The 14,758-nt window shown below is 42.0% G+C and overlaps 1 protein-coding gene across 1 annotated transcript in view; it reads left to right on the top strand.

Annotated features, from left to right (window-relative positions):
- Positions 1-272: 272 nt before the first annotated feature.
- LOC132386017 (U3 small nucleolar RNA-associated protein 18 homolog) overlaps positions 273-14,758 on the top strand; it is a 43,473-nt gene continuing 28,987 nt past the window's right edge. Inside the window, exons 1-2 of the mRNA XM_059958285.1 lie at positions 273-426; positions 3,190-3,260. Coding sequence (XP_059814268.1) covers positions 273-426; positions 3,190-3,260 — 225 coding nt within the window. The remainder of the gene's footprint in view (positions 427-3,189; positions 3,261-14,758) is intronic.

Raw genomic sequence — 14,758 nt, 5'->3', positions numbered from 1 at the left:
CCTATATCGCCCACATTCAGCAATTTTCAATCTTTCCCCGCCTCTTCTCTCCTCTCCACATCCCCTCCCTCAAACAGTTTGTGATATGGTGAGAGGGTTTTCTTTAACCGCTCCCCCGCCTTCTCACTACCCTTCTTACCGCTCATTGCTGCATCCAATAACCGTCCTGCCCCCAACAGCGTGATACAAACTAGTCTACCGTACTACCTAACTTGCTAGCCGCCAGTGACAAATCTCTGTCGTTGGTCTGTCAGTCGCCCAATGATCTAACAATGGTAGCTGATGACTGGCAGACGGGTGTAACGGATTTAGAGAAGGGGCGAGAAATATTAAGTGACGACAGACTTATTGAGAATGACGGGAACAGCCGCTCATTTTTAGAAATGCGGACGAAGAATGTGACGCGAAAAGCCGCTAAATCGGAGAGTAAGGCGAAAACTTGAGTGACTGACATTCCCACCAATCGCAACCAGAGCTTTGCCCAAGCCCAATCAGTAGTGAAGAATGGTTTGTAGGCGGAGTAGATGCGATCACGCATAGCGAACTAACCAATCCGATACTAAGGAGCGACTCGCTGCGGTCCAACGATGAATTGAGAACAAAATTGTCAGCGATGGAACAGATTGAACAATAGAGAGGGGGAGCTAAATGTTCGGACTGATAGCATCGATGATGTGTAATTTGTGGGGGATTAGGTAGAAATTTGCCATCAACAGATTGGCCAATCGAAGACCAGCTACCCCACCTCCCCCGTGCCAGGTATTACATCTTAAGGAGGAGCTCGAATAGCCATTGACGGACACCATAAATGGTGGGGCTCATGGTCGGGAGTAAGAGGCTGGAGAAACAGTCACCAATTAATACAAAAGAACATGACTTAAACATGGAAAAATGACATCAAACAGCACATATCACAATTAAATAATGTAGAATATATCAATTATACCAAAACAAAAATGCATACATGCTTCAAAATATGGTCATTTGTTGAAAGCTTTAAATTATATAAAACAATGATTACGAAACTACGAAAAGTCAAAATTGAGTACAAACCGAAGCTTAAAATTATGTAGTTGAAATAGTTTAATATATATCTGATTTAATTGTATAACAAATATTGTTAAAATACAACATCAAGCAGTATATTTTTACATAATAGTAAAATTTAACGTTGGAATAGTGAACTGTGAGTGAAATCTGTTCAGATTCAGTTGAACAGCAACACAAACTATGGTTAGTTGATAAAAAAACAACGTAAAATGATATAAAGCAACATCAAACATTACAAAATAACTCAAAGGCAAAATAGAGTTATTTCTAGAGGCTGAAATTTCATCAGTTACACACTGTACTCCTTACACTCATCAGTATGTGACCCTTCTGTCCTCTACCCTGGCTAAATAAAAACACGCAACTTTAGCACCAACTTCCCCAGCTTCATTGTTTGTAGATTCTCCCTATCTCTTCTAATATTTTATATCTATGCACTTGTAATTCTACTATGAAGCCATAATTTCCTGTGGGAACATACAGTATCTATTTATCTATACAGTATATCCCATCCCCTTCTAGGCAGGTTGTGCCAGAAAGGTGATTCATTACAAAGTAGAAGAAACTAAAACATTATTTTCTAAACAGAGAAAATTGAAAAATCAAAAGTGCAGAGAGACTTGGGAGTCTTGTTGCAGGATTCCCTAAAGGTGACTGAGTCAATAGTAAGGAAGACAAATTCAATGTTAGTATTCATTTTGAAAGAACTAGAATATGAAAGGAATGAACTGGACTGAATCAAGTTAAATATCACTGGTATGATAACAAATATATATATATACATTAAATTAAATAAGTAATGGAGAAAAGAAAAAGAAGTAATGAGGTAGTGATGAGATCAAGTTCATGAGTTCAATGTGAATTCAGAAATCAGACGAAAGAGAAGATGCTGTTGCTGAATCATTGAATGTGTAACTTCAGGCTCCTGTATCTTTTCCCTGATGGTAGCAATGAGAAGAGGGCATGTCCAGGGTGATGGGGTCCTTAGTGATGGATGCCTATTTGAGACATTGCTCTTTGAAGATGGTCTGGTTGCAGGGGATCTTCAAGAAATTTTATGTCCATCAATTAATATGGTGGAGTTTTCAGTGTGTTCAAAACTTTCTGCAGTTTCATTTGATCCTGTGCGGTAGCAACACCAACCGTACCCCCCTCCCCCAAATCCCACTACCAGTTGGTAATATATCCCATTAGATTTATCTCCATGTACACCTGTATAAGTTTGCAAGGGTGTTTGGTGAAATAACAGATCTCCCCAAATTCTTATTGAAATATAGCCACTGTTGTGTCTTCAGAATCAGGTTTATTATCACCGACGTGTCATGAAATTTGTTAACAGTAGCAGCAGTTCAATACAATACATCATATAGCACAGAAAAAATAACAATAAATAAAATAAAACATAATAATAAATAAACAAGTGAATCAATTACATATATTGAATAAATTAAAGAAATGTGCAAAAATAGAAATACTGTATAATTACAAAAAGTGAGGTAGTGTCCAAATCTTTAAAGTCCATTTAGGAATCAGATGGCAGAAGAAAAGAAGCTGTTCCTGAATCGCTGAGCGTGTGCCTTCAGGCTTCTGTACCTCCTACCTGATGGTAACAGTGAGAAAAGGGTATGCCCTGGGTGCTGGAGGTCCTTAATAATGGACACTGTTTTCCTGAGACACTACTGCCTAAAGATGTCCTGGGTACTTTGTACCCAAGATTGAACCAACTGGTTTTACAACTCTCTGCAGCTTCTTTCAGTCCTGTACAGTAGCCCCTCCATATCAGACAGTGATGCAGCCTGTCAGAATGCTCTCCACAGTACAATTTCAGAAGTTTTTGAGTTTATTTGTTGACATGCCAAATCTCTTCAAACTCCTAATAAAGTATAACTGCTGTCTTGCCTTCTTTATATCTGCATCGACATGTTGGGACCAGGTTAGATCCTTGACACCCAGGAACTTGAAGCTGTTCACTCTCTCCACTTCTGATCCCTCTATGAGGAGTGGTTTGTGTTCCTTCGTCTTACCCTTCCTGAAGCCCACAATCAGCTCTTTCATCTTACTGACGTTGAGTGCCAGCTTGTTGCTGCAGCACCATTCCACTAGTTGGAATATCTCACTCCTGTACACTCTGTAATCTAGAAAAGATGATGGCATGGATGGGTAAGGGAATCTCTGAAGATGGATCCTACTTTCCTATTACAGTGTTTCATGTAAGTGTGTTCAATAGTTGAGGTGGGGGTTCTTTACACAGGATGTAAATTCACCACTTTTCGTAGGATTTCCATTCAGGCCATGATGCAGCCGGTCAGTATACTCTATAGACATCTCAGTACACAACTATAGAAGTTTCTCAAATTTTAGATGTCATGGTGAATCTCTGCAGACTCCTAAGGAAGTAGAGATGTTTCCATGCTTTCTTTGCAATTGCATTTATATGATATGTTCAGGGCAGGTCATATCCTCTGAAATAGTAACACTAAGAATTTAAAGTTGCTCACACTCTCCACCTCTGACCCTTCATTTAGAGTGGCTCAATGGTTGGAGGTGTTAGTGATGTACTGGGCTTACTCTAATACCTGCTGCAGGATCTTCCACTCAAAAATATTGGTGTTCCACCATTAGGCTGTAATGCAGCCAGTCAACATACGTTCCATCACACATTTGTAGAAGTTTGCCAAGATTTTCAATAACATGCTGAACCTTTGCAGACTCCTGAGGAAGTAGAGATCTTCCTGCTCTTTCTTTGCAATAATATTTATACGATGGGTCCAGGACAGGTCCTGTGAGATAGTACCACCCAGGAATATAAAGATGCTAACCCTCTCCATCTCTGATCATCAATGAGGAATGGCTTTTCTTCTTCCTCTTCTGAGGACTACTATCAGTTCTTTGATCTTATTGACATTGAGTGAGAGGTTTTTATTATACCACCCTGCCAAATTTTCAGTCTCCTTCCCTGTAAGCTAATCTGTCACCACTTTCAATTTAGTCGACAACGGTGGTTTCCTTAGCAAATTTGAATATGCCACTGGAGCTGTACATAGTCATAAGTATAGAGTAGAGCAAGGGGCTACTGCACACGACCAATGCCTCTCATCTTCTTATACACCTCTATCATGTAACCTCTCATCCACCGTCGCTCCAAGGAAAAAGGCCGAGTTCATTCAACCTGTTCTCATAAGGCATGCTCCCCAATCCAGGCAACATCCTTGTAAATCTCCTCTGCACCTTTTCTATGATCTCCACATCCTTTCTGTAGTGAGGCAACCAGAACTGAGCACAGTACTCCAAGTAGGGTCTGACCAAGTTCCCATAAAACTGTAATATTATCTCCCAGATCTTAAACTCAATCCCACGATTGATGAAGACCATAGGCTTTCTTAACCACGCAGTCAACCTGCGCAGCTGCTTTGAGTGTCCTATGGACTTGGACCCCAAGATCCCTCTGATCGTCCACACTGCCAAGAGTCTTACCATTAGTACTGTATTCTGTCATCATATTTGACCTACTAAAATGAATCACCTCACAATTATCTGTGTGAACTCCATCTGCCACTTCTCAGCCCAGTTTTTCATCCTATCAATGCCCTTCTGTAACCTTTGACAGTCCTCCACACTATCCACAACACCATCAACCTTTGTGTCATCAGTAAATTTACTAACCCATCCCTTCTCTTCTTCATCCAGGTTATTTATAAAAATCACGAAGAGTAAGGGTCCCAGAGGCACACCACTGGTCACTGACCTCCATGCAGAATATGAAGTGTTTACAACCACTCTTTGCCTTCTGTGGGCAAGCCAGTCCCCTTGGATCCCATGCCTCCTTATTTTCTCAATAACCCTTGCATGAGGTACCTTATCGAGCCTTGCTGAAATCCATGTACACTACATCTACTGCTCTTCCTTCATCAATGTGTTTAGTCACATCCTCAAAAAATTCAATTAGGCTCGTAAGACATAACCTGCCTTTCACAAAGCCATGATGACTATTCTTAATCATATTATGCCTCTCCAACTGTTCATAAATCCTGCTTCTCAGAATCTTCTCATCAACTTACCAACCACTGAAGTAAGGCTCACTGGTCTATAATTTCCTGGGCTATCTCTACTCCCTTTCTTGAATAAGGAAAGAACATCCGCAACCTTCCAATCCTCCGGAACCTCTCCCGTCCGCATTGATGATGCAAAGATCATCGCCAGAGGCTCAGTAATCTCCTCCCTCACTTCCCACAGTAGCCTGGGGTACATCTCATCCGGTCCCGGAGACTTATCCAACTTGATGCTTTCCAAAAGCTCCACCACATCCTCTTTCTTAATATCTACATGCTCAAGCTTTTCAGTCCACTGCAAGTCATCCCTACAATTGCCAAGATCCTTTTCCATAGTGAATACTGAAGCAAAGTACCTTTAAGTATCTTTAAGTACCTCTGGCATCTCCTCTGGTTCCATACACTTTTCCACTGTCACTCTTGATTGGTCCTATTCTTTCACATCTTAACCTCTTGCTCTTCACATACTTGTAGAATGACTTGGGGGTTTTCCTTAATCCTGCTCACCAAGGCCTTCTCATGGCCCCTTCTGGCTCTCCTGATTTCATTCTTAAGCTCCTTCCTGCTATTCTTATAGATCTTTTCATTACCTACTTTTTTGAACCTTTTGTAAGCTCTTCTTCTTCTCTTCTTGACTAGATTTACAACAGCCTTTGCCTCATTGGAATGTACCTATGCAGAACCACATGCAAATATCCCTGAACATTTGCCACATTTCTTCCATACGTTTCACTGAGAACATCTGCTCCCAATTTAAGCTTCCAATTTCCTGCCTGATAGCCTCATAATTCCCCTTACTCCAATTAAACGCTTTTCTAACTTGTCTGTTCCTATCTCTCTCCAATACTGTGGTAAAGGAGACAGAATTATAATCACTATCTCCAAAATGCTCTCCCACTGAGAGATCTGACACCTGACCAGGTTCATTTCCCAATACCAAATCAAGTACAGCCTCTCCTCTTGTAGGCTTATCTACATATTGTGTCAGGGAACCTTCCTGAACACATCTAACAAACTCCACCCCATCTAAACCCCTTGATCTAGGGAGATACCAATAGGTATTTGGGAAATTAAAATCTCCCACCACAATAACCCTGTTAAAATTACATCTTTCCAGAATCAGCCTCCCTATCTGCTCCTCAATGTCCATGTTCCTATTGGGTGGTCTATAAAAAGACACCCAGGAGAGTTAATGATCCCTTCCTGTTTCTAACTTCCACCCACAGTGACTCAGTAAACAATCCCTCCATGGCGTCCTCCTTTTCTGCAGCTGTGACCCTCTGATCAGCAGTGTTCACAGCAGTGATCACACCCCCAGCTCTTTTTTCCTCCCTCCCTGTCCTTTCTGAAACATCTAAAGCCTGGCATTCGAAGTAACCATGCCTGCCCCTGAGCCATCATAATCTCTGTAATTGCCACCACATCATATCTCCAAGTACTGATCCATGCTCCAAGCTCATCCGCTTTGTTCATGATGGTTCTTGCGTTACAATAGACACATCTCAAACCATCAGTCTGAGTGCATCCCTTCTCTATCACCTGCCTGACCTCCCTTTCACACTGTCTCCAAGCTTTCTCTATTTGTGAGCCAATCTCCCCTTCCCCAGTCTCTTCAGTTCCCACCCCCAACAATTCTAGTTTAAACTCTCCCCAGTAGCCTTAGTAAACCTCCCCTTCCCCAGTCTCTTCAGTTCCCACCCCCAACAATTCTAGTTTAAACTCTCCCCAGGAGCCTTAGTAAACCTCCCTGCCAGAATATTGGTCCCCCGGGATTCAAGTGTAACCTGTCCTTTCTGTACAGATGACTATAAGGAGAGGGAATGGGGTTGAGATTATGGTATTGTAGACTTGGTTGCAGAAGGACAAGTCTGGCAGCTCAGTGTTCCAGAGTTCTATTGTTTTAGACATGATAGGGAAAGCGTAGTATGGTGGTGGAGGGTGGGGGGAGTTGGGATCAGGGGAGATAGAATTAATAGTCAGGGAAAATGTCACTGCAGAACTTAGACAAGGCTGATGGACGGCTCATCTACCAAGGTTATATGGATACATCCATAGCCATTCCCCTCAATAATAAATATATTATTTTTGAAACTATGGGGCATGGGAGCAGCCCAGCAAAGAAAAAGCCAAATTAGTCAGATCTCTGGCACTGAGTCTGGCTCTATGACTCAGCAAGAGGGAAGAAGAGGCATGGAGAAATGACGGGTGATTCATTGGGTAGAGTACAACAGGATGGTCTGTGGATAAGAACAATATTCCTGGACAATATGTTGCCTCCCACATACCAATAGCCTTAATTGAGTCCATAGCATTCTTAAAGGGGAGAGTTTACAGCTAGTGGTTATGCTGCCTATATCAGTACCATTGATATAGGCAGGAATGGAGATGGACTCCACAAAATAGTTATATGTTGTGTTAAGGAAGAAGATGTTCAGGATGGTGATCTCGGGATTTGTGGTGAACTATGTGCCTGTCTGGACACGCCCCCTGCTGACTGCTCCTGTGGCTCCTCCCACAGACCCCAGTATAAAGGCGATCTGAGGCCTGACGCTCGGCCTCAGTCTCCAGGACATAGTATGATGGACACTCACTTCTGGTTCCTTCTTCCAGTCAATAAAAGCCGATATCTCGCCTTTACGTCTCAGTGTGAGTTATTGATGGTGCATCAAGATTGACAAACAATTTGAACCTGATCTAGAGGGTGAGCAATATCCTGGTAAGAAGGTTTGGTAGTTCCAGCTCTAGGGGATTCAGGACATGAAAACTAGAATCCTAGTGCAGCTAGTGAAATAGTTGTGGAGAAAGTAAATGCTAAGACAACCACAAAGACAAGAATCAAAAGGTAGAGACTAGTGAGATTAGCATTCTACATTGCATCTATTTCAATGTAAGAAGTATTCCAGCTCAACCAGATGTTCAGGGTATGGATCAGCATGTAGAATTCAGATATTGTAACCATTAATGAAACAGGAAAACAGAACTGGCAGCTCAAAGTTCTGGAGTTCCATTGTTTTAGATATGTTAGAAAAGGGATCAATAAAACATCAAAACGTTAAACAAATTCAAAAGAAATCACAGGAAAGCAGGTCCAATTTTGTGTTTACTTTGAGGCAAGTACATGTCATATGCTAGCATTATAATACATGCAATTCATGTATTTACACATATAAACAATATAGGATAATTTAAATAAGCAAAGATGAATAGTTGACCTATATATAGGGAAATGGTATATTTACATATGTACAAGTATATATATGTGTGTGTGTGTGTATTTATATATTCACACACACACACATACATACACACACATATAATATTAATGAAATATTGAATATACAATATTTCTCATTGTTTAGCTATAAACTTATAAACAGACATCCACAGCATAGTAAATTTTAAAATGTTCAGGCCTATAGAGTTAACCACTGTGGCAGATTTCTTAGTCGTGATATAAGATCCTTCTTGACAAGGGAGGTCACTGCTTGGTAGGAGGAGCTTGTGGCTGTGAAAACAGTCTCAGATTCTGGGGCCTCCTTCATGTTGGTTGTACAAGTAGGTACAGAGGGATAAGTTTTTTACGCAGAAAGTGATGAGTGCGTGGAATGGGGGGCTGGTGATGGTGGTGGAGGTGGATACAATAGGGTCTTTTAATCCAGATAGGTACATGGAGCTCAGAAAAATAGGTCATTAATAACCCTAGGTAATTTCATTTTTCTAATCTTTTTTAAATTAAAGTTCATCAAACAAACATTTCCATAAGATGTATTTCAGACATCATATATATCATATATATATATATATATATATATATATAATCATATATATCACAAATCTCCTCAAAATATTTATCTGAGGTATACACTTATAGAAAAGAGTGGAAAGAAAAAACAAGCAAAAGGTAAGTAAATACATCTTTGACACAGCATTGTGGGCCAAAGGGCCTGTATTGTACTGTAGGTTTTCTATGGTTCTATGTTTCTATGCTGTCTATAAAAGTTTTTGCAACCAGACCACTGCTTTCATCAGTTTCACAATTCTGAGCTACATAAACAATATGCTTTCTTAGTTCAAAAGGCCAAGAGAGTGGTTCATGGTGTACGGTAGTGACATTTTTCAATACCTTTCTTAATTTACTTTCTGTTGACTTTATTGTAGTGGATGAGGCATGCAAATGGTGGCCCCAAAATGCTGGTCCTCTTGTTTTTACTCAATGTGGTTTGTTGGTTGTTGTATGTCATTTATACAAATATCATACCCACAAGGGTTACCTTTTATCCAGTTCTTATTTAGACATCTGCAAGTTCTTATTTAGACATCTGCAAGCTTCAGTTTAGTATCATTAAAATGCCTCTCAAAGTCTTCTGTTTACAAAGTGGTTTACAGACAAGAGAAAATCTGCAGATGCTGGAAATCCAAAGCAACACACACAAAATAATGGAGGAATTCAGCAGGTCAGGCAGCATCTATGGTAAAAAGTATTAGCTGACATTTTGGGCTGAAACCCTTTCAGCAGGACTGGAGAAAAAAAGCTGAGGAGATTTAAAATGTGGGGGGGAGGAGAGAGAAGCACCAGGCAATAGGTGAAACCTGAAGAAGAGCTAGGAAGTTGATTGGTGAAAGAGACAGAAAGCCACGGAAAAAAGAAGAAAGGGAAGGGTGTGGGGGAAGGAGCAACAGAGGGAGGCGATGGGTGGGCAAGGAGATAAAATGAGAGAGAGACAATTGGATGGGAAATGGTGAAGGGGGAGGGATTGATGACATTACATGGTTAGAGAAATCAATGTTCTTGCCATCAGGTTGGAGACTACCCAAACAGAATATAAAGTGTTGTTCCTTTAACCTAAGTGTGGCTTCATCATGACAGTGGAGGGGGCCATGGATGGACAAATTGGAATGGGAATGGGAAATGGAATTAAAATGAGTGGCCACTGGGAGATCCCACTTTTCTCTGGTGGATGGAGCTTAGAAATTCATGGCCACAGGTAGGAATGACTCAGTGTTACATCTCGGTGGAATGAGTCTCTGGCTGAATGTACTCCTGTGCCTAACCAGTACATTATGGAGTGGATGGGAGACATTGTCCAAGATGACATGCAACTTGGACAGCATCCTCTTTTCTGACACCACCGTCAGAGAGTCCAGTTCCACCCCTACAACATCACTGGCCTTACGAATGAGTTTGTTGATTCTGTTGGTGTCTGCTACCCTCAGCCTGCTGCCCCAGCACACAACAGCAAACACGATAGCACTGGCCAACACAGCCTCGTAGAACATCCTCAGCATCGTCCGGCAGATGTTAAAGGACCTCAGTCTCCTCAGGAAATAGAGAAGGCTCTGACCCTTCTTGTAGACAGCCTCAGTGTTCTTTGACCAGTCCAGTTTATTGTCAATTCGTATCCCCAGGTATTTGTAATCCTCCACGATATCCACACTGACCCCTTGGATGGAAACAGGGGTCACCGGTGCCTTAGCCCTCCTCAGGTCCACCACCAGCTCCTTAGTCTTTTTCACATTAAGCTGCAGATGATTCTGCTTGCACCATGTGACAAAGTTTCCCACCGTAGCCCTGTACTCAGCCTCATCTCCCTTGCTGATGCATCCAACTATGGCAGAGTCATCAGAAAACTTCTGAAGATGGCAAGACTCTGTGTTTCCTATTCCCTACATTGTTATCTTTCCCTTTTATTCTGACAGGCACATACAAGCCTTGTATTCTCAATTTTTCATTTTTGAAGGCCTCCCACTTACCATGTATCCTTTGCCAGAATATAGTCTGTCCCAATCCACACTGGCAGTCATCATAGCATGTTGACCATCAGAAAGATATTGAACTATTATAAGCATTCAGTGGCTACTATATTATGTATACTAGTATACCTACTCATAGTGCAAATATCTAATCATGTGAGCATGTGGCATGAACACAATACATTAATAGGTTCAGGTGTTGTTCAAACCTAACATCAGAAATGGGAAGAAATGTGATCTAAGTGGAATGATTTTTGGTGACAGACAGAATGGTTGATTATCTCAGAAATACTTGATCTCCTGGGATTTTCATGCACAAAAGACACTAGAATTTTAATGTGCAAAAAACAAAATACTTCCTGTGAGTAGGAGTTCTTTAATGAAAGAGCTAATATTAATGAAAGAGTCAGGGGAGAATGGACAATGTGTTCAAGCTGAGAGTAACTCAAGTAAACACACATTGCACAGTGGTGTGCAGAAGAGCATCTCTGTATTCACAACATGGTAAATCTTGAAATGAATGGACTACAGCAGCAAAAGGCCATAAACATGGTGTACATTAATAACTATTCAGGTTTGCCACCAACATTTACAGAATGTTATTACTTGCAGAAATGAACGGTTTAAGTTTCAGAACTGGTCAGTGTGGATGTTACCTGCCCGCCTGACTAGGCAGTCATTTGTCAGTTAGTTGACATGTCCAAGGTTCTTCAGCAGGCTTGGATATCTGCATGCAGAAGTACCACTTTCCCCTGATATTCCCTATAAGAAGTGGGATTATAGATACAGAAAAACATAGAGAGCTCCTTCATCACACAGAATCACAACTGGTGCATCCTGTTTTCTTACCTGAGTGAAACCCAGCTTAATTCGCCTTTGCTTAAATGTTTTTGCAAACTGTTCCAGTTCCTCTAAGTCACTGTGACGCTCAGAACGTACGGGGGTTGGGGGGGGGGGATGGTGTGCTTTGGGACCTGGTGGGGAAGAAGAACTTCCAAATGTGACTCGAGGTTTGAGTCCATGAGACTTGACTGAAATACTGCCTGATGAGTTATTAAAATAAATCCAGTAAATGGGTTTGAGCACAATATTCAGGAGAACTAAAATGTCCACTAGAACTCTTCAGTTAAGGCCTTACCATAAATCAGAAGACCAGCCCATTTAGCAATGTAATCATTTTCAGTAAGATCACAACAGGAAAGCTATCTACAGTACTTTACCATCTACTTCACTGATCATATCATTTCCAAATATCTCGTGGGTCAAACATATGCAAAACAGCAACTGATTCCACAGTCTACTGGGAATATGGAGTTCCGAAGATTCAGGAGTTTGCTCAGGGGCATCTTTGCTCAGACCTAAGTAATTTAAAAAATAGATTATTTCTGGGAGCAGTTGCTTAGGGTTTAAATATTAATGGAACATTTTAAACACACTAACCTGTGAAATGAGCCCAATACCAGTCTGAGGAGAACAGAGGGAGCTCTGTGATTGTTGAGACAATGGGAGCAAGTTTGCAGACTGGAGTGAACCTGAAAATATTTTAAGACATTTCTCATTGACTATATCACAAATTACAATTACACTTGTAGTCTAAATGCCCCAAAGAAGGAAAATCAACCACAATATCAATGTCAAAGCTGATTGACAATGTAATGAAGCATCCACTTCAGAATTTGTTTTCGGAGACAAAGATCTTTACTGCTCTGTCACACATATTCTGACTCTCTCCTTCACACAATCCATTTTTAAACAGGCCCCTCTCACTAAGAGTGTTGTTCCCTATCTCCACATACCATAGCCTATCCTAGCTCTCATCTTGAGGTATATAATCCAATCCTACCAAGCCTTATTCCTAATCATCTATAAGAAAGCCCTTGTGAGCAGAATAAGAGATCACCTTGTTGGTTATACTGTGTCTGAGGCAATAGGAATGTTGTTGCTGTCTGCACCTTTAAACTCAGCACGCATCTACAGAACCTGGGGGGCATAATCCTCCACAAAACGAATGACCGTGTTTTGAAAAGCAAAAGTACCTCTGCGGCGTGCCTCCATCATCAAACGGTTTTTCACCTGGTATTGATGAAAGCATAAAATGACCGGCCGTGGACGGGAACCCAGAATTGCATGGGGAACATACATCCTGTGTGCCCTTTCAAGCTCAGGTGCAGTTGGAAGAAATTCTTTCCCGAAAACCCCACAGAGAAAATCAGAAAAAAATTCAACGGGAGAGCCCTTTTCAGTGGCCTCTGGCAAACCAAGAATTCGTAGATTGCAACGTCTGCTCCAATTTTCAAGACCCACCATTTTGGAAAAAAGTTAACTGTTCTTCTCCTCTAGGTTGGAGCAGAGAGTTTCAAGATATTGAACACGGCGTTTTAAATCTTCAGAAGTTATGTCAATGCGAGTTAAATGTTCAGCATGTTCATCCACTCTAGCATTAATCTGATCCAATTTGACATTCAGCTGGTTGAAAGAAGTTCTAAATTCATTTCTAAAATCCATTAAAGTATCTTGTCGATGTTGTTCCAAAACAGCGAGAATGTCAGCCAGCAAAGCCGTAGAAGTTTCCTTTTTCCCGGTTTTAGTATTTTTGGTAGCCATTATAAGATAGATGTGTTCGCAGGCAGGTAAAAGAGAACTAATAAAATACCTAACGAAGGTTTAAGAAAGGAGACATATAGTGCAAAGCTAAGAAGAATAACGGACCAAAAGTTCGGAGCGACTAAACATCTTACCGGAAGTCCCCCAACCCAGGACATTTTGAAACTCCGGACTCCAACACCGTCACTGCAGGTTCCCACGACCATGGACAGTTTCAGAGTGATTGTACAACCACCGACTGCGACCTTGAACTCCAGGCCGGGTCTTCACGTGCTGCAATTGTAATTCCCGTCTCCCCTTCCCCCACCACCACTCTGCAATCCCCTCTCCCTCAGATCCCATCGTCAGCTCCTGGGCCCTCAGAGGCTCCATCTTCCTCTCACCCCAACCCTTCCCTCTCCACTGACACTACCAGCCTCCCTCCCCCCTCTGATCCCATCTCTCATCCGTGCCGGGTCTTTACCATTCCCTCCGACCTTCAACTCTCTGAGGCAGAGCGCTCTGTCCTCATTAAGGGCCTCAGCTTTGTCCCCCTTCGCCCACACCTCAGTGAGTTCCGTGTATGCCATGACACTCTCTTCTTCCGCCGGCTCCATCTCCGAGCTTACCTCTTTGGCAAGGACACTCCTACCTCCACCGATGACCCCTTCTCCTGTCTTCAACCCTCCTCCTCTTCATGGACACCCCGCTCTGGGCTTCTGCCTACTCTGGGTCTCTTTATTGCTAATTGCCGACAGGACATCAACGGTCTTGACTTCACTACACCCTGTTCCAATTCCAAACTCACTCCTTCTGAACACTCTGCTCTCCGCTCCCTCCGCACCAATCCCAACCTCACTATAAAACCTGCTGATAAGGGGGGAGCTGCTGTTGTCTGGCGTACTGACCTCTACCTGGCTGAGGCACAATGACAACTCTCTGATACCTCCTCTTATTTACCCCTTGATCATGACCCCACTAAGGAGCACCAGGCCACTGTCTCCTATACCATCACCAACCTTATCAGCTCTGGGGATCTCCCATCCACTGCCACTAACCTCATAGTTCCCACACCCCGCACTTCCCATTTCTACCTCCTACCCAAGATCCACAAACCTGCCTGTCCAGGTAGACCTATTGTCTCAGCTTGCTCCTGCCCCACTGAATTCATTTCTGCATACCTTGACACTGTCTTATCCCCCATTGTTCAATCTTTTCCCACCTATGTTTGTGACACTTCTCATGCTTCGAATTTTTTCAATGGTTTTAAGTTCCCTGGCTCCCATCGCCTTATTTTCACTATGGGCGTCCAATCCCTATGTACC

Source organism: Hypanus sabinus (assembly GCF_030144855.1).
Source record: "Hypanus sabinus isolate sHypSab1 chromosome Y unlocalized genomic scaffold, sHypSab1.hap1 SUPER_Y_unloc_13, whole genome shotgun sequence".
Taxonomy (NCBI): domain Eukaryota; kingdom Metazoa; phylum Chordata; class Chondrichthyes; order Myliobatiformes; family Dasyatidae; genus Hypanus; species Hypanus sabinus.
Note: the sequence above shows the minus strand (reverse complement) of the source record. Positions and strands in the feature narration are given on the sequence as shown.